We start from the raw sequence: 20,157 nt of genomic DNA on the forward strand, positions 1-20,157 counted from the left end.
ATGTCCCGTTATCGTTTTTATTCTTTATTTATGTGTTTATTTTCTGGGGTGGCGATCTGTCACGATGCCCATCGTTCCCCTGCCGTGGGGTAGAATTTAGCGTGACGACTGCTTCCCGGACCAACGGGGCCACGAATCCGGCCTAAAACACTGCTTGTGCGTTGGTTGTCGGCGTGGGGGCTGTTGGTTGTCGGTGCGGGGGTATCGGTTGTCGGTGCGGGGCTTTTCTGACGAGCACTGTGGGCTCGGGGCGCCGTCCCACGCCCGGCGCGGTGCTGCGGCACACCAGCGGTCGGCGCCACGGCGCGGGGAGGCTCTGGAGGTGACTCCTAGCCCCGTGCTTACGGTGGCCGGGCCGGGGTTCATTATGGCGGCCGGGTCCTGAGGGCGGGAGCGGGAGGGCGGCGGGACCGGGACGGGACCGGGGCGGGGCGAGGAACGGGAGCGGCAGCGGGAGGGGGGGGCGCGCGTTCCCGTGAGGGGAGGGGGCGCGCGAGGGAGGGAGGGGGAGGGTGTGAGAAACACTCCGTAGCCAATAACTTGGGCTCAGGCGAGGAGCTCGGCGAAGCAGGAATTTATTCGCGATCGCAGTGGCGGGCGTCCCGTCCGTGCGAGGACTACCGCACACCAAATTTCCCTGGTGTATTGCCAAGCACTTCCCCGTGCAAGGGCTTACCATACACCACATTTCCCGAGACTCTTCCTTTCTCTCCCTTATCTCACGCTTCGTCCGTCTCCGGCCGCGCCCCTCGCGGAGCTGCGGAACCGCGGATCAGGACTCCACACTCGCTCCGTACAAAAGTACGTCTCAATCACACGGCACACAGAGTCTCACCCGACCCCCAAGGCAATACTTCCTATTTCTTACCTTGGTCTGTGCACAGAGTTACCGGATCAATTCTCAAAGCCGGAGTGCCTGCCTTCTTCCCTTCCCCACTCCTTCACGGATCCTGCCTCTTTCATCAGTCTCGGGCCCTCTGTCAGCTCTCCGCAGAACCGCCGCCGTCGATGCACAGGACCGCTGAAATCAGCGGGGCATGCCTTCCTGCTGCTGCGGCGGTGGGGCTCCCCAGTAGGCGACTGGCTCCCGGACGAGCCCCCAAATTGTGAGAAACACTCCGTAGCCAATAACTTGGGCTCAGGCGAGGAGCTCAGCGAAGCAGGAATTTATTCGCGATCGCAGTGGCGGGCGTCCCACGAGCAGGAGCGCCCCTGCTGGTTCCAAAACCCAGTTTATATACTTTTTGATGACGGGACCCTCCCCTGTTTCCCCACTGAGGGGGTGATCCAGGCTCACAATCTGTCTGATGCTTCCCAGACAATGCATGGCCTTCAGTTGCCGGCCTGTTAAATTTCGAATTTCTTTCGACTTTTTTACTGGTTGAAGCGGTAATGGTTCTTCACTCACCTGACTTGACTCAACACCGTGATTTTCCCCGAATTGTTCTACGGAGTCTGGTTGTCTGCATTTTACAAGGTCGCCTGCTAAGCGTTCTTATCGCTGCAAGCACACCTCGATACCCCATTCCTTACCTTTAAACAACGTAACTCTGCAAAAACAACATTTTTATTCCCACGAGGGGCAGGGCAGGCCCCGCGGCGCGTGGCGGCGGGGGGCGGGGGGGCCCCGTGACGGCACCGAACGCGGGGGGGGGGCGGTATGGCCTCGGGCGGCGCGACCGGTAGCGGCGCGACCGGCAGCGGCATGGCCGGCGGTGGCAGGGCCGGTGGCGGCGGGGCGCCGGGCGGCAGCCCAGGAGCCCGATCAGGAGGAGGAGGAGCAGGAGGAGGAGGAGGAGGAGGAGGAGCGGCCGGCGGCAAGGTGAAGAGGCGGCGCCACCGTTTGGGCGCCGCGAAGCCCCCCTGTGCCAGGAGCAAGCGGGTGAGGAGCGGCCCCCCCACAGCGGGCCCTTCCCCCTCAGCCCACCAGTTACCCCCTTACTTACCCCCTTACCTTACCCGCCCCTTTATCCCCTTAGTTACCCCCTACCCACCTCCTTACCCCCTTAGTTACCCCCTCGACCGCTTAGTTACCCCCTTAGTTACCCCCTCAACGGCTTAGTTACCCCCTTAGTTACCCCCTCAGCCCCTTCCTAACCCCCTCAGTTACCCCCTCAGCCCCTTCCTAACCCCCTCAGTTACCCCCTCAGCCCCTTACTTACCCCCTTACCCCTCTACCCAGCCCATTACCCCCCTCCTCCCCCTCCCCTTCACCCCCAGCCCGCTGCCCTCAGGACCCCCAGTGCCACCCCCAGGGCTTTCCCCGCTCCCTGCACCCCTCCTCAGCCCATCATCAATTCTCTGAACGTTACCTGCCAGGCTTTGCTTCTCGTTTGTGCTGTAGGGTACAGCAGGTTGACGGTGAAAGCGGTCCGTCAATTCGGGGTGTGAAAATCCCCGTGCTGGAGGGGGGACGCGCCGAGATCCCTCCCAGCAGCTCTTTGCTAAGAAATGTCAGGACGCCCAGAGAGATGCTCTGGAGATGCCCTCTGCACGTTTGTTCAGCCAAAACCTCTCCGCTATTAAATGAGCAACGTAGCTGAGGGGATTGATTATCATATGCAAAACCAAGGGAGCGCTACGCATGGATAGCTGCTCAATTAGGTTTTTATCACTTGCAGAAATGCCAAGTCCCTTATACCACATATTGACAATCAATCTTGTCCATCTAAAGCTGGCCTGGAAGGGCAATGCAAACATTCCCCACGCTTACAGAGCAACCGTTGAAACCTCTGGCTTGAACAGTGCATTAATGTTGAAAGTGCCATAGCTTGCGTGTGCCGACACTGTGTAGCTAACTGATAAACCTTACACGTGGATTGAAAATAATCAGTGGAGATGGTTTTCTAACTTTTCCATTGTCTGTTATCTCTGCGTGTTTTCCAGTAGGTTTATTTAAAGAGTGTGCCAGAGCAAACACGTGCGTGGGGATATCTGGGGGATTCTGCACAGAGAATGGCTGCTGCACATCCAGCGCAGATCAAATTAACAGTAACTTATCGGGGAAGAGTTTTAATGATTTGATAAATAGACAAACTGATAGGTGTTACATGTGTGCATTTATTATAGCAGTTAGCTTTGTAACCAGACGAATCGTGCAAATGTTCATAACGTAAAAGGACGAGCTTTGAGCAGATAGCTTGCTTAGAGCATTTGTCAATTAATTTCAGTTTATTTTCAATATCATGTCCACTCTGCAGAAGGTTCTGTGGCTTAATGTTAATTGTCTCTCAGTGATGCAGTTGGGGAGGCACGAAAGCGACTGATGCGATTTTGTGAGGTTATACCTCTGGTTCTGATCCCTACCCCGCTGTTTTTCTCATCCTTCCCCCTACAACTTTAGTCGATAAGTCGATTCTTAGAAATACTTAAATAGATGTGTTTTGTGTGCTTGTGATCGTAATTACAGCCCACCAAACCCTCTGTCTCTTACCATTAAGCTCTGAAGGTGCCTGGGCACTGTAGGCAGTATAGTTAGCAGCTTCAAAGTTCCTGGGAACTAGTCCTGGATCTAATTTACCTTTTTTTTTTCCCCCTGCCTGCAGGAGGGATGATTAGCAGGATGCCTAGCTCATGATTGTCAGCTTTCTGGATATTAATTTTTATTATTAATTTTTATTATTAATTATTAATTATTATTATATAATAATATAATAATATAATAATATAATAATTATTAATTATTAATTATTAATTCATTTATATTAATGTATCTTTTATTTAACCGTAGTTCCTGGGGCTTTCGGTCAGGTGGGAATTCTCCGATCGTACCCGATGTATGCCGCAGAGTCAGTCTTCTACAAAATACAGCAACAGCTTTAGAAGGCTCTTGCAAGAGGAGGTGCTGGTGCTATAGCTATAGCTGTGTTTCTTGCAGGACATCTTCTGGGTTAGCCTGACTGTTGAGAGCAGAACTGTTTTTTGTGCGTATAGTCACTGCAATTCAGCATTACTAAAATTGAAAATATTTAGATTCACTGATTTTAATGGGTAGTATGGTCCTGACTGTCGCAGTAGATAATTGCTGAACTTCTGGTTTAGTTGGTTTTCACGGGAGGGTGCGAAGAGGAAGAGTCCTGGAACAAGTCTGTAGGTCAGGAGCTGTTCAGGCGTAGAGTTTCCTGATAGCCTTGCAGATTGACGACCTGCTGGTGAATTTTGGCAGAGGTTTCAAAACTTTGAACCTTGCCAAGGTCACTTGGAAGTGCAGAAAGTGATAGGTAGTTGTAAATCAATCTTAGGTGAATTTTAGGTTTACCAGAAGTGTAGCGATCCTATGCCAGGGATCAACCTCGTCGTCGTCTTCTGAATATTTGCTGTATAATATCTGTCTTCAAGGTCCGTGGAAGGTGGTATCGCAGCATATGCTGTTGACTGCGTTTCTGTAATTAAACAAGTGTTTTTTCTTTCAAGCAGGGAATAATTAGCAGAATGACAGAAACTGTGAAAAATATTGTACCGGCCTGGCTGCAGAAGTATTTCAATAAGCGTGAGGAGGAGTGTGTAGACAGAAATGAATCTGCAAACCAGGAGGAGACTCCGGTAAACTATCACCACGATTATTCAGATGAAGATACCATAATCGATGAGAGATTCACGCCTGAACCAGCAGGAATTAGTAGACGAGGTATGTGAAAAATCATTTGGAATTCTGGCCATCTGTATTTATTCACAGATTTCTAGTTTTGAATCTGAATTTCAAAAGGAAATTGGAATGAGGGTTTTGACAGAATGAAAAAAAAACAAAAAAAGTCGAAACAACTGTTTGTGAAACCGTCTTAGCTTTAAACTGTATACACAGTTACGAAGCATACATCTTATGCTCTTGGAAGGCATCAGTTAACTTTAGGTACTCTATTAGCCAGGTGCTAAATGCTGAAAATAAGTCATTTGCAAGTGTGCTGGGTTGCATTTTCCATCTTTTAAAAGATATGGAATGAAAATCTGTCTAATTGCCTAAGGCAATTAAAAAAATTAATTTGTTTTGCAGTCTTCGAAACAAAAGACTAGATGCTAGAATGGCAGAGGAAAATTCCGTCTCGTGTCCTGAGTTTGTTTGTTTTGTTTTGTTTTTTTTTGTTCTGGGCTTTGATCAATTTAGTAAAGTTCCTTGTTAACTTCATGGTGAACTGGGGAACTTGTGCACGGATGTGGTTTATGAGATTATTATCCTTAAAATATTCAATAACTTTAAGGTCTACGCGGGGGGAGGGGGTGTCTTTGAAAAGGTATTTGACCGTTGGCAACGAGGTTTGCAACTCCTTTACCTCATGAAAGATTAATTTGTCTTATATCCAGTGCCTCTCACTGTTCCTGTAGTCCTGTTGTATAAATTTGCATCTATTCTTATTTGAGTTTCTCTTAAATTAGCTGTTTTGGGGAAGTCAGCTTTTAATAAGTAAAGAAGTTTTGTCTGAGCGTGCGTAGGTAACCATAGATAATGTGGAAAGTCAGTTGCTTCTGTTGTTGGCAGAATCAAAAAATAAGGAGGAAATATCTTTGCCTCCAATCTCATCTAATTGTAAACGAGGAGATTGATGGCTTTCTGTGTAGCTGTAGCTTGGGAATGAGTTTGGAGAAAAGAATAGAGAAGGTCTTCGTGACTGAGGAACACATGTTGGCTTTCCTATGTAACTGCGTGAAAGGAGCTTTCAGTAAGAACAGCTGCACTGCAAGCTTGCTAACTCCAGGAGATCAGGAGCAGGTGGACACCCTGGAACCTTTTGCAGCTTATGTTGCTGTCCGTGGGTGTCGAATACTATGCTTAAGAATAAGATTTTTTTTAGCAAGATAGACTTCAAGGCCACCTATTCCAGGCCACTGGCATTGTTTGCAGACCCTTTGCTTCAAGAGGGAAAAATGCTCATCTGGTTACTTGGGTCAACATCCTTGTCCCTTGGGTCAAAATCCCAATAGTTAATGGGTAGGAGATGATGTTTTGCCTCTAACGTGAGCTGATATGGAAGAACTTGGGAAAAAAGTACTGCAAACGTTCATTTTCATGTTGTGTATTCAGATTAATGTAACCTTTGTTCCAATATTATGGAAGCTGCAGTGTTATCTGTAATTTACCGTGTAATCTCAAATTTTGTAAAGCTTATTGCAAGCTGTACATGGGAGAAGGAGTATATATGTTTGATTTAGTGAACGGCCAAGTCAGCGTTAGAGCATTTGAGCACGGGGTCAGAATGTGGTGTTGTAAATCCTCATAGTTAACTACTTCTGGATGCAACATTAATACTGTGTATCGCAAGCAGTGTTGTTGTTGTAGCCAGACAGTTAGATGCAACCGTATCTGGGTGAGGAAGAAGTTAAATTTGGCTTCTCTCTTTTTGCGCTTAGAACTTGGCAATAGCATGGCTGTCGATAGGAAACAGGTTTTGGCTTCTGTGAGCTTGTCTATAGCAAAGCTAATTATCTCCCTGTTCTTGTCTAGAACCATCCACAAGTAGATCAGCACTGAACTTCCCAGTTGTGTTAACAAGGCCCTCTCTTCATCGGAGCCGTCTGAATTATACCATGCTGGATTCTCCTGTCCCACCTTGTCAGCCCTCGACATCTTCTATATTTGGCATTGGCAGTCCTAGGCTGTCCTTCATAAAAGAAATAGAAGATTCTACCTCTCAACAAGACGATGATAACATCTCAACAACCAGTGATTCCTCCTCTAGAGCATCTGATGAAGGTGATTTTTGTGTTCTCTGTTTAATTGACTTTTTTTTTAATGTGAAGTACCTTGCGTTCTTTAATATTCCACATCACCTTAGTAAATAAAATAGGTGAATGTCAACTTTGGATGCGAGAATTAAATTGAATTTTTAGTGTTTTAGAAGTATATAATCCTATCACCTTTTTAATAGAAGCGTGCTTTGGAATACGTTTATGATACCCTGATGTTAGAAAGAGTCAATGCTGAAATATACGCATTCAGCTAGGTTATATGTAAATTTTGAACTGGGACGGTAGGAAATCAGGCTGACTTGCCGTAACTTGACAACTAGGCTGATTGTCTAGAAGGAAGAGTGACTCAGAATATCTAACAGACAGCTGGTTAAATGTGAATAAGTGCAGGTGACAAATAGGAACACGAGATGTTTTCCTGTGTTTCAGCAAGAGAAGATAAAGAAACTACTCTGACATAAGCTATAGGCTGTTTTTTGACCTTTCTTGGTAGAAGGCTTCAGCTGTCAATACTTTCATGTCTTTTGCCAAATTCATTGAGGAAAGCACACCATTTTAAAATAAAAAATAAGCATCGTGTCGATGTAGGTTGGTACGTAGGTCTTCTCGCTGAAAGGGCGAACAGCAGGTTTGCAGCTTTTTCTAGTCCCCCATATAGACAGGGACTGACGTGTGCTCAGCAGGTTTTGCAGAGAACTTTTGTACAGCTGAGAGTAGAGTTGCTGGGCTTTAGCAATATAACCTGAGTGCACTAGAACTTTCTGGTGTGTCTTCGTAAAACATACATGGGCAGAAGATCGTTAACTCTTAGAGCAGCCTTTGGGGAATCTTCAGGTTTAAAACCTGTGCGATTATGATCTGTGCTGGCCTCCAGCCTTTTACCAACACAGAAAAAAGCTTTGTCCGTACAAATGCACTGATGTTTATGCGGTCCTCTTTTATCTTAGCATGAAGGAAAAAAATACCTGCATTGGAAGCACAGTATTAACTTGGTAAGATTGGTGAAAACTACTTGCAGCTCTGTGAACAGTTTTCAAGTTTGTAGGTGATACTTGGTTTTCAGTCTGTACGTGAAGTTGATCTATTTAAAGAAGCTGAAGTCATGCTTATTTTTCTGTATTGAAGAACTTGAATTAGTGTGATCTTTATTGTTAAAGTTCTGTACGTACGAGAGGCATTTACATCTAGCATACGTCATTTTGGCAGATGTTGCAGTTTTAAAAAATACTTCATCGTCACTGCTCTGGCCCACAGAAGCTGAAAGAACTCATTCCCTCTCGCAGCATTCTGCAGCTAGCTCTAAGAAACCTGCATTCAGTTTATTTGTTTTTGGAGGACTGTGTCCTGTAAGTACTGCACAGTATTTCTTTTAATCAGTTTGAATGTGTACCTGTTTTTCTATCCACTTCTCATACTGTGTTTCCGTAGGTACGTGGAAGCACGTCTGTTTTTAAGCAAAACCAGCTTGGGTTTTCTCCATTATACCCCGGAAAGACGGCTTATGCCGGTGGTGCAGCTGTAAGATCAAGGCAGCCAAAGACGGAACCTTATCAGGTATGAGAAAAGTAGTGTAGTGGGAAATAGTGATGGAAATAAAAAAAGCAGCACTGCCAAAGGAGCTTTGAGCAGGGAGCTGAATATGTGGTAACAGTTGCTCTTCTGCCCTCTTGGTCTACAAAAATAGACGAGATTGATTTCTGTTTAAATTCTTTAATGACAGTTTTTACCACAGGTAATACTTGTCAGAAAGAACAAGAATGACAGTTTGGGCTAGTTGTTGGTAGTTGGGGTTTCCTCTGTTGTTAGGTCTTTCAAAAAATTCCATTTAAGTGCCATTGTCTGCCTCTGACTACATTACGTTAAAATAACTTGATGCAAAAAAGCCAATGACAGCATAACTTTGAAAACTTGTGTTTATGGTAGCAAAAGCTACAGTAGTCAAACCTGGCTAATATTTATCTGTGGATCTTCTTTTCCAAGCATGCCTACATTCATGCTATGGATATGTTGTATAAACCTGCAGTCTTTGAAAATATCTAAAATCAACTTTGCTGATCCTTTGTTCTTCTGGTACACAGAGGCATGCAGGACTAAATGCAGTCCCAAGATAAGCAGTAACATGCTTTCTGTTTTGAACGATTCATATAGTTCTTGGAGAGAGTTATTTGCCCCCAAGAGTTCTTGGAAATAGCAAATAAAAACTGCTGACAACTCTGATTAGCTAGAGCTGAATCGAAAAGGAAAGTCAAATCAGGTTTGGTAGGAATGTATTTAAATGAAAGTGACTTTTATCGATAAATCAAAAGGAATTTGAAGAAAATGAAAACGCGGGTTTGCTGGCTCTGTTCTGACAGTCCATTTGTGCAACGGAAAAAGGGCAGTACAAGTACCTCACTTACGGGAAACCTTGAAACCTTGTGGTGCAAAGCTGGGAACCCTCTTTGGTCGGCTATTTTTGTTTTTTACAATATTACTGCATTATGGTAAAAAGAGGAACCAAAATACTAGGCTTTTAAAGGAGAGAGTAGCTTGCTTCTTGCTGCTTGCTGTGAATGACAGCAAGGTACTAGAGAGTCCAGCGAAGGGCCACCAAGAAGATCAAGGGACTGGGAGCACCTCTCCTCTGAGGAGAGGCAGGGACTGCTGGGCCTGTTTAGCATGGAGGAGAGGAGGTTTGGGGGGATCTTATTGGTGTATATAAATACCTGAATGGATGGTGCAAAGAGCATAGAGAGCCATTGTGTTTTCAGCGGTGCCCAGTGCCAGGTCAAGAGGCAACAGGCACAAACTGAAACGTGAGGCTCTGTCTGAGCATCAGGAAATGCTTTTGCACTGTGCGGGTGACGGAGCCCTGGCACAGGTTGCCCGGAGAGGCTGTGGAGTCTCCCTCTTTGGAGGTCTTCAAGAGCTGACTTGACATGGTCCTGGGCAGCCTGCTCGGGGTGGCCCTGCTTGAGCGGGGGGGTAGACCAGGCGATCTCTAGAGGTCACTTCCAACCTTAACCATTCTGTGGTTCTGTGAGTCTCACTTGTGTTTTTACACGCTGCGTGGTCTGCTTCCTGTCTTCACATCGTGTGATAAGCACAGTGTGGTTATTTGAGGGGTTTAACCTGGGAAGAAAAAAAGTCACACCAAAGGAAGTTTTTGACTGATATTTGAAGTTGGGTGGTGCAAATAAACAGTTTACTTTTTCAGTGTAATGTTTAGATCTGTTACAGTTTAAATCAGATCTTTATCTTTTAAGACAAAGATTTGCAGCCAACTTTAATCTTGGGGGAAGGGAGGAAGCAAGAGAGAAGTAAAACTAGTTCCTGGTTATGATTGTATACACTGATTTTAAGATGGTACACTTAGACCATCGTGAAACTCTGAGGTCTGTGTTGTTACTGAAAATGCTTTCTGTACCACAAGCCTTTTCTTGAGTTCTGTTTCCCTGATTACTGCTTCGGAGGCCTTAGCAGTCCTAGCATCATCCGTCTTGACCTTTTACAAGTACGGAGTTCTTTTATTGCTCGTGCAACAAGCACGTGCAAGATGCACTGAGGCCCAAGGTAAACTTCATTAAACTCCGAACGTATTCTCTTCTTTATGGCTTGAACTCCCAGTGACTGCATGTTTCTCTGTCATCAGAATATATTGATTGTATCATCAGTGTAGCCTTGGGACGTAAAAAACATGCCTCCTTAGCTGAGAATTGACCATTGTAACACTTAAAATGCTAATTTTTCAGGCACAAAAGAGAGCGAAAGCTAGAGAAGAAACTGTGCGGTCCCACGCTACCTTGAGTACCTCAGCGTGGTGCATCTTGGAGGCAGTGGAGAAGCTGTCAAGCCCTTTGTTGGTAAATAGCACTTCTTTTAATCTGTTTTTGCTTCATGTGTTTATAAAACTTAGTAAATGTGCCATCAAAGGATAAAGATAAAACTATTCTTCCTTACGTTGTGGCCGGTTTAATTTATTGCGCTGTTTTTTCAACAGGATGCTAAAAGAATGACATCTCTTTTGCCGCTGTGTTGTGTAAGTTGACCATGAACCCCCACATTTTTGTTGCAGGGAACCCTCTCTCTCAGGAGAAAAAAATTGCCCTCTAATATTTATGCTTTGTTTTTTCCCTCAGCCTCCGGACATAGATAAACCGGATATTACTGACTTCCAGTCCAAACGAAGAAAGGTAAGAACCAATAATGTCTTAAGCTGAGGTAGATAACTTTTTCAATGCTTTATCACTATTAGAAAAATTTTCTCAAACCTCAGTGACAACATAGACATCAAATCAAGTTAATATTGGCATGTATCCACAATAGATGATGGGCTTTGAAGATTACTCAGGTTAAGAATTATGTTATCTTTGTAAGTTGAGAGCAACAGCTCTAGAACACACCAAGTCGTTTTATCTTGTCCCCCAACTTGGGGTGAAGCTGCATATTAAAATTCCTCTTGAGGCAAGTTTTCTCTTGAAGAAATGATCACAAATAGAAAAATACTGCTTGAGTGGTCATATAGACTTTGTACAGACTTCCGTGTTCATTCGGGCACAGAAAACTAATTTTTCTGCTTTTTATCACCATTCAAAGTAAAGAGGAGGAAAATTGTTAATTTCCGACGCTATAAATCTTACGCTCCTAAATTCCTATTTGGAGGTAGCACAGAACTGGTGAGAATGCTGTGGTAAAGCATGATTTCCTTTCATTTTGTTTAAAAAAATGAAAACTAGTCATCTTTTTTTGATGACTTTAGTTAGGGGTATCATTAAATTGCAAAACTGTACCAGGCACAATAGCTCTTGGTGTATTAAATGCCTAACTGGGGGAATTAATATTTTTCATTTTTACCTTTAAAACCAGCGATGAACCATCGTTGGAGTCTGATAAATTTTCCATAAAATTAAATGGGCATCTCTTTCTGCGAAAACATCTGTGTTTCCAGTATCAGTCTGAGTGTACAAATGACCACTTGTTAAGTGTATGGGCTTCTTAGGCTGCAAATCAAAGTGGACAGTAATACTGGTTGCTTATTGCTTTTAACTCTTTCAATCTCTGTATTGTTTAGCCAGCACAATCTCCATTTGGTAAAGTTCTAAAATGAATGTAGCAGCAACTGCTTAGTTTTTAGGGGGGTAGAGGTTTTTTTTTTTCTTTTTCTTTTCTGACGCTATAAATCTTAACGCTCCTAAATTCCTATTTGGAGGTAGCACAGAACTGGTGATAATGCTGTGGTAAAGCATGATTTCCTTTCATTTTCTTTAAAAAATGAAAACTAGTCATCTTTTTTTGATGACTTTAGTTAGGGGTATTCTTGGGCTTATTAAATTGCAAAACCCTTAAATGACCACTTGAAGATCAGGTGACTGAAGGAAATAACAAGATGTGCAAACTTTTCATCTTCTGTTCTAATGAGAAAAGGGACAGTGTCTCAAGAAGTTTCTGTGCTAATTCCTTGACTGGATGGATGTATAATTAAGTTTACAATCACTTCAGAGTTTACAAACATCTCAGATTTCCTGGACCATCTTTTCACCATCTGCCAAATTACAAGGGCATGGAGAAGTGAAGTATATCATAAATATTATCCAAATAACTAAAACCAAATCTGGTGTGAATTCTCAGTTATATTATAGCAATACACCTGTGATAAGGCATTAAGAAAGATCTGCCAGATTTGCAACAGAGAGCCTGAAATTGTCAGCCACTAAATGAATGTTGCACGCAGCTGTCAGTGGGTGAAAGGAGATAGATTGTCTATTCATAATACTAGAATTCATAATGGTGGCGGGAGAAGGGTAGCCCGTGATGAGAAGCAATTATTTGCTGAGGAGACGATCGTGTGTTTTCCTGCTAAAGTGAACATGCGGTTGACGGAACACTTGTGCACTCGGGCTAAACTTCTGCAGTGGGTAGCAGTGATGTGGTATTTTTCTTATTTCAAGGAACTGTACCAGGCAGAATAGCTCTTGGTGTATTGAATGCCTAACTGGGGGAATTAATATTTTTCTTTTTTACCTTTAAAACCAGCAATGAACCGTCGTTCACTCGAAGTAGATTTGTGAACTTACATAAAACATGTCTTATTCAAGGTTTCAAACTGAATGTAATATTTTTTAGAAAGATGTATTTTTGTATACTTTAGAGAGAGTGTGAATCCTATTACTAAGAGCTGGGAGATACTGTGAAATTAAAGCTGCGGTGTAAACGATTTCCTGTTGGTATTGATTTGAACAATAGCATGCTTCCTAAGACTGTATTTTCTGATCCTTAAGACCGCAGGCGGAGCCATCGGTAAATCTTGTAGCCTTTAGGGTTTGTTTTCTGTCTGACAGTTCAGTTAAGTCAGTTTTGCAGAACACGCAGTGGTCTGTGTTAAAAATTAACTCTGGTCTGTGAAAATGCTTTGAAAAGGGAAGTCAAACCCACTACTTGAAGTGCATCTAATGCACATGTAAAGCATTGGATCATATTTTAATGAATGAGATTATTGTAAGATTGACAAGTTGTTTTTTTTGAGTGTGTTCTATTGTTTGTGTAACTTTGAAGGGGGAAAATGTAGGGGATGTGAAGCCCAGAAGCCTGTATAATTAGTTGCTTAACACTTCAAATGTTAAATTAATGAATTAAGCTACTAAAAAAAAAAAATCACAGTGTGGGCAGAGGAAAAGATAGGAGCATATTCTAGGAACATGGATTATTTTAATTATGGTAGCATGAATTATTTTGTCTATGAAGCTAACTGCCAAATTTTGAAACGGAATTCAGTCAGACTTTGGCTACTTATATATAGCTTTATGGATTTCGTTACTGGTTTTCTGGTGATTTCCCTCTACAAGTTGAACGGTCTTCAGAATTTTCAAATTGTATTCACTGAGTGCCAAGACCGATGGGGGGAGGTTTATAGTTCTGTAATTTGTTTTCATCAATAAATATTGGAATTAATTTGGGTGGACATAAGGATAAATTGATTGCTGTTTCCCTTTCAAAGCTGGAATCCCAGAATGCATTCCAGCCTCCACCTGTTAAGAGACTTGTGACACCAACAGTAAACCGTCAGCCGATGCGTTATACGCGGTATTCTGAACCATCACCGACTTCAACTACTCAGTCCAGCAAAATTTGCCAGAGAGGAGACACAAAGTTCCAAGTGAGTACATTTTTGAGTCCTTATGTGCCTGTTTTTTTTTTCCAGTCTTGGAATGTTTCTCAAACCAATTGTTATCCTATCTTTGCAAAAAGTACTGATAGTATGTTTGAGGCGAGCTTTAAGGCAGTGGGAACCATTGTGAAATAGATTGAGCTTTTATGGATTTAATTCTGTTTTTGGAACACTCAGTGTCTTGTGGTTGTTTTCACGATGTCATGATGTGCTATTGAGTCATCCTGTTCTCAGTGAAAGAATATTAAAAGACAGAAATGTTTTCCTTTTATATTCTCATGTACACAAAGCTGTCACTGATGAAACATGCTCGTGTTCTGTGTAAACTATTCCAGGTGAGCTATGTGCTCCAAGTGAGAGTTCTGACAATGTGCTGAGTTATCGGTTTTGATTGCTTTGGAGTAGATGGAGTCTGATAAATTTTCCATAAAATTAAATGGGCATCTCTTTCTGCGAAAACATCTGTGTTTCCAGTATCAGTCTGAGTGTACAAATGACCACTTGTTAAGTGTATGGGCTTCTTAGGCTGGAAATCAAAGTGGACAGTAATACTGGTTGCTTATTGCTTTTAACTCTTTCAATCTCTGTATTGTTTAGCCAGCACAATCTCCATTTGGTAAAGTTCTAAAATGAATGTAGCAGCAACTGCTTAGTTTTTAGGGGGGTAGAGGTTTTTTTTTTCTTGTTTGTTGATAAATGATAGAAAACAGAAAAGTATGTCCCTTTTACGGGGTTGGCAAACACAAGTTTTGATGAAAACTCTCCCCCCCACACACAATTTTTGTCATTTTGTTTAAAGTAATTACTTTCTTTGTTAGAGGATTTGACAAATTTGATTTAGTGTTCTATCAGTTTGTCCTCAATGCTGAGTGAAGCAGTGATGCTTACTTTAGCCCCAAAATTTAACTGAACTGTACCCACAATGCTGAATTAGGGAACAACGTTAAGTAGGTGAGGTGTATTCAGGGCTATAAAATTAAAAATAAATAAATAAAATAAAAACCACAAAAAAACACATGAAGTGGTTGTTGGTACTTTGTGTATTCTGTACATATTCAGCTAAGTCTTGAACTAAACTTAACTTGCAGGGGATGAGAGAGAAGACTTTGCCTGCAGAACAGCGAGCAGAACCATCTGAAAGGTATGACATCTATTAATTTAAAACTTACTTGAAGGAAGAAAGAAATCTCCTTTTTCAGTACGGTCTGCACCTGAAAGGTGGTGACAGTTCTCAGTAAAAGGAATGGGAAATCCAATGAGAATTTTGTATTTTGAGGGAGCTGCAAAGTCTGGATTGTGTTTGAAGATCAATATAACTTTGAGAAAATTGTTGTTTTTATGAAAGGAAGGAAGATGAGCAAGAATAAAAGTACTGATACACCACTTTTTATCCCAAGTTTATCTTCTGAGTAGGATACGAAGATGGGAAACGAGGCACGTTATAATGCTGTATCCACAGAAAGGATCTTTGCTATTGGAGGCCTAATTTTTTCCTTCTACAGGAAATATGGCTCATTTTGTAGTTTAACTAAATCTGTAGCGTTACAAATTTTGCTTTGACAGATATTTCATGGTTTATAACTCAGTTTACTTATAACAAAATAATTTGTCCCTCCTAATGTTCCCTAGGGGAAAAGCTATTAGTTTTAGCTATTTAATTGCTTGCAGTTTGAAAGCTCTGTCCTAATGGGATGATTCTTTCTGAAGCATTCTTTAGAAGGTGAAGTAGGGGAAGTGAGTTACAGTTCAGGAGGATGTTTATTGATGTGTTTTTTTCTTTATTTTTTAAGCAAAAACATGGAGGAAGATTTATGATTTATTATTCTTTTTTTTAATACTCCTTTCATGATGAAGTTAATTGTCTGCTTTGAGTTCACATGAAGACCATGTGTTCTTTAGGATCATTTGAGGCCAAATGCTAACTCATCTCTAAAATAAAAAAAATCCAGCAGAATTAATTGAATTTCTTCTTGAGGAGACTGCTTTGTGTTACACTGCTTTCTTGGATTAGGTCAAATGAGTTATCCTCCAGATAATATTGATGGCTTTTCCTTCTGGGCAAATGGTGTTTTGGGTAATAATGCTTGAGTTAAGAGACTTTGCACTCGGTTTTTAGGGGGTCGCTCTTTTCAAAGAACAGTAGCAGGGAATTTTGTTGACTCTATGCTCATCTGCCAAGCAATTCTTATGTGACCATGGGCATTCTTTGGCTTGCAGAAAGAACTCAACACTTTGTTTTGGCATCTAAAAGTTGGACTTCACAACAACCACCTTTTTAGGGGTGGAAGCGACTGGCTTTAAGGTTCTGGTACAGGTGCAATCAGGTGCTGGGTTTTAATTATGTTTTTTTCAAACTGTTCTAAATTGTCTCTGTTAGAACTCCTTTCTACTTCTCCATTTAGGAAGGAGATAGAGCAAACTCATACTGCTTTTGATTTCGTTCACAAAGTTTATTGCAGTGCCCTACCTTTTGTTTGTAGAGTAGGTAGTGGTGGTAGTGTTTTTTGTGATGCTGGTCTCTGTTGGGTGCCATGTTCTGGAGCAGGAGCACCACACTGATCTGCTGGCAAGAGTCCCTTTGGACAGTTGAGTTGGAATACTCAGTAAATCTCTGGCCCACCAATGCTATATATCTATGTGTGTGTGTGTGTGTGTATATATTTTAAACCTGAGTCCAACTGTAGATTAGACTTGCTTGAAGGCTGACAATTGTCTTTGCCCCCTTGAAGCTCACAGGTGTTAACAGAAAGAGGAATATGGGCTGTTATGGGCAAGCGATAGTTGTCTGAATGAAGATCTATTTTGATGTAAGACTTTTTTCAGAATTCTAATGGATTGACAGTTCGGATTAGAGAAAAGTCTGAGCATATGCCTTAGGGATCTGTCTTCCTCTATGCAGTTACAGTGCTAAGCAGGCTGTTGTCAAGTATTTGACAAGTTTAGACCAGTTCTCCTCCTCAGTATTGTGGGAGTTTGACCTGGTGTCTTCCAGTGCGATCTAATGCGCTTCTGTACTGACTGACTGATTGGCTGCAAGATAAGCTTTGATGTCACGGTTTTTCCAGGCATACTTCATTTTCTTGCCATAGTACTTTTGTTAGAGTTATTCCCTATTCCACTTCTGGTTTGGGTTATTTTTTCCCCATTTGCTCTTGGATTAGGATATCTTTCTGGTTTTGAGCTAGGCTTTTTTAAGTACCAGAAAAACGCCTTTGTATGCCTTACAAAAGGGATCTGTATTCATGTCTGAAAAGACTTCTGGAATGTTGGCATACCCAAACACCTCTGCTGTTCCTGCTGATGGCCACATGAAAGCCAGAGCTGCTTCTGAAGCTTAGGCCATATTACCTTGCCACACAAGTCTAAGGCGTCCCTATTCTATCAGAGCTGTTGGCAGTGTTTCCCATGTGTATGTGTGCATATGTGCACTCTTTCTGTATTTTTGTGAGCTGTTCTTTTATATCCCTGCAAAAGATACACGTGCATTGCAGAATCAGAGAACCAGTCCTATTTAAAGGAAGCACTGGAAAATAACAATCTAAATCAGCTCTTCTATTTCAGGTCTTCTGGCTTAGTCATTGTTCCCGTGTGAACGGTGCACTTATGTATGTCCTTTTCATTGCTGCTGTTAATAAAGTTTTTCCTATTTAGAACATCAAGTATTTACCAGCGTTTAGCAACTTGTGAGACAGCTTTAGTTTTTTTCTGATCAGCAGGTTTCAATTCTAGGACTAATAACAGCTCTAATATCTTGAAAAAAAAATTTGGCTGGTAATTTTTTTTTCTCTTGTTTCCCCCAACTTCTGTACTGTCGTGTGCTAGCAATGTGACCAGCTACAAATTCAGTACTGCTGCGTCCAATGGTCTGTCTTCAGGAGTGAGTAGCGGAGGTGGCAAAATGAGAAGGGAAAGAGGAATACACTATTTATCAAGAGCTGTACAAGAAAAGGTAAGTGACTCTTAAATTAATTGCTGTCACTGAGCTTACTGAAGTAACTAGCTAAGTGTGTCAGTTTTATTGCATCATAGTAAATTATAACAATACCGCTTTATTTTTGCATTGTTTTTGTTTTCTTGTGGGTTTCAGAGCAGGCTCCAATTGATTTCCTGTGTTTGAATACCTTGAATACCTTTGCTTATGTAATTTTGAAATTTTTAATTCTGTTACCTTGGAGATTCTTCAAACTATAACATTTCTCGTTAGCAATTGAATGAATGAGTCCTAAGAAGAGAAGTAATGTTTTGGTGAAGGTTTGTATAGTTTTTCTACAGGAATGATACTTGAAACGAGTGCCAAGTATAAAAAGAAAAAAAAAAGCTTAATTTTTGGTTTCATATTTAAGTCGTACAGAAAGATACAGGCCAAGAGTGTGAAAAAGAGTAGTAGAAGACAGCATTCTGCATGTCTGCTAACGATGACTCAGTTTTTGATACTCACCAAACTCATTGTGAGAGAGTTTTTTTCTCATTTTAATAGGAAAAATCTATTCCATAAAACTATGACCATGAATATTCAGATTATTTTTTCTTTTATTGGATGTTATATAAGCTGCCTGTAAGTTAATTTAAGTATTTACGTTAACATTAAGTATTTAATTAATATTAAGTTAATATTAAGTATTTAAGTTAATTTAAGTTTCAAATCATTAAATGGGACTTCTGGATGATGCAATATAAAGAAATCGTAAACACTGTTGTTTATTCCTGTAACGCAAATAAAATAATGGTCCAAATATCAAAAGTTCCATAAACTTTTCAAATCAAAACTGTGAAACAGATGTAAGCTACAGGATGCACTGAATATCAGTAGCACCAACTTACATCCCTGCCTAGTCATTTCTAAGTAGATCATGATAGTACTGTACAAATTTTGGTCAGATTTTCTATGCCATTTAAAACATAACTCATCCAATCTTAGTAATCAAATAAAGTAAGTGGCAGGGATGAAAATTGAAGTTGTTAAGAGGCTCTCTTCTGATTTTTATATTTGCATCCTGATACATGGTATAGACTGTATTTGCCAGAACACAATCTTCAGTGCTGTTAGTCTGACTTTCTTTGGTGCTTTTTGTGTTTAGTTTGGTTGTTGAACCTACCTGCTTCTTTAAACATTACCTTTTTCCACGTTCCCTGCTGTAATGACTTTAGAAACTTTGGCAGCTATCCTGCCTAATTTTGCAAGAGGAACACTTTCTCACTTGTCTTGAGAGTGTACTCTTAATTGAAGCCATGCGAGGGTAGTTAGAAAGGATGATGCTTCTCCAGAGCTTTGATGACTAAAGTATAGAAAAGAAAGAAAAAAAATGTGATCTGTGCGTCTCTGTTCTGCACAGGTTTTGAGTTAACTTTCAGTGTTCTTGCTGTACAGTTGTTGAATAGAGTATAATGTGGAAGCAGGCCTGCCATAAATTAAAATGACGTGGTAGACAGAGGTGGGGAGATCGGGATTTCTTCTGGAAACTTGCTTTCTCTTAATTTGTATGGATTTTTGTTCTATTTAATTTTGTTAATAAATTGGGTGCGATGGGGTGAGAAAGTAGTATGTCTTGTATAAGAAAAATTAAAATTTGCAACTTTAGGAAGTGGAGGAACCAGTGCTACCGAACATACCCCTACCCATCAGTGCTGCATCGCTGCCTCAGTTCAATTCTAGTTTCGTTGGTAGTAGCGCTGTCTCAGCGTCACCGAGCGCTGTTTCAACAGCAGCAATGAGCACGGCAACTCCAGCAGCTGCGACGGGCATGGCAAATCCATCAGAGGTGGAGGGCATGACAGATCCATCAGAGGTGGAGGGCATGATAGATCCATCGGAGGTGGAGGACTTGACAGATCTATCAGAGGAGGAGGTGGAGGACATCATATATACAACGGCGACGTCGGGCATAACATGTTCAACAGTGCCCTCAGGCTTGACATGTCCAATAATGGCGGCGGGCATGCCATATCTGCTGATGACAAAGGACAAGGCAAAGTCAACAGTGGCAACGACAAGCGTGGCAAATTCAACGGAGGCGGCAGGCATGGCAGATGCAGCAGCGACGGCGGCGGGCAAGGTAAATCTTTATGCTATAAATAATGTTTACAATGAGTATACTGCTTTATTGCGAGTTGACTTTTTCTGTGGTGCTCATGAAACTAACAAATATTAGTTTCTACGCAGCTGAATGAATTGGGGTTGTATGCCAGTTTGGGGAAAAAGGCATAAATGTTTTGATTCTGCTTCTCTCAGTCTTAGAGCCTGCCAACTCCCATTTAACGTGATTGTATAACTGCTTCAAATGCTGTGGAAGTCTGCGGGGGAAGGGGGGTGTGGACTTTATGCCAAGTTATTT

The 20,157-nt window shown here is 41.8% G+C and overlaps 2 protein-coding genes across 2 annotated transcripts in view; one reads left to right on the top strand and one right to left on the bottom strand.

Annotated features, from left to right (window-relative positions):
• The window catches only part of LOC310902314 (uncharacterized protein), a 114,154-nt gene extending 94,160 nt beyond the window's left edge, over positions 1-19,994 (top strand). Inside the window, exons 5-8 of the mRNA XM_083843671.1 lie at positions 13,655-13,813; positions 14,914-14,966; positions 17,648-17,774; positions 19,405-19,994. Coding sequence (XP_083699797.1) covers positions 13,655-13,813; positions 14,914-14,966; positions 17,648-17,774; positions 19,405-19,974 — 909 coding nt within the window. The 3' untranslated portion in view covers positions 19,975-19,994. The remainder of the gene's footprint in view (positions 1-13,654; positions 13,814-14,913; positions 14,967-17,647; positions 17,775-19,404) is intronic.
• The window catches only part of LOC310902202 (uncharacterized protein C6orf52), a 112,386-nt gene that overhangs the window by 25,828 nt on the left and 66,401 nt on the right, over positions 1-20,157 (bottom strand). The gene's annotated exons all lie outside the window — the stretch shown is intronic.

This window comes from Anser anser, assembly GCF_964211835.1.
Source record: "Anser anser genome assembly, chromosome: 7".
NCBI classification, from domain to species: domain Eukaryota; kingdom Metazoa; phylum Chordata; class Aves; order Anseriformes; family Anatidae; genus Anser; species Anser anser.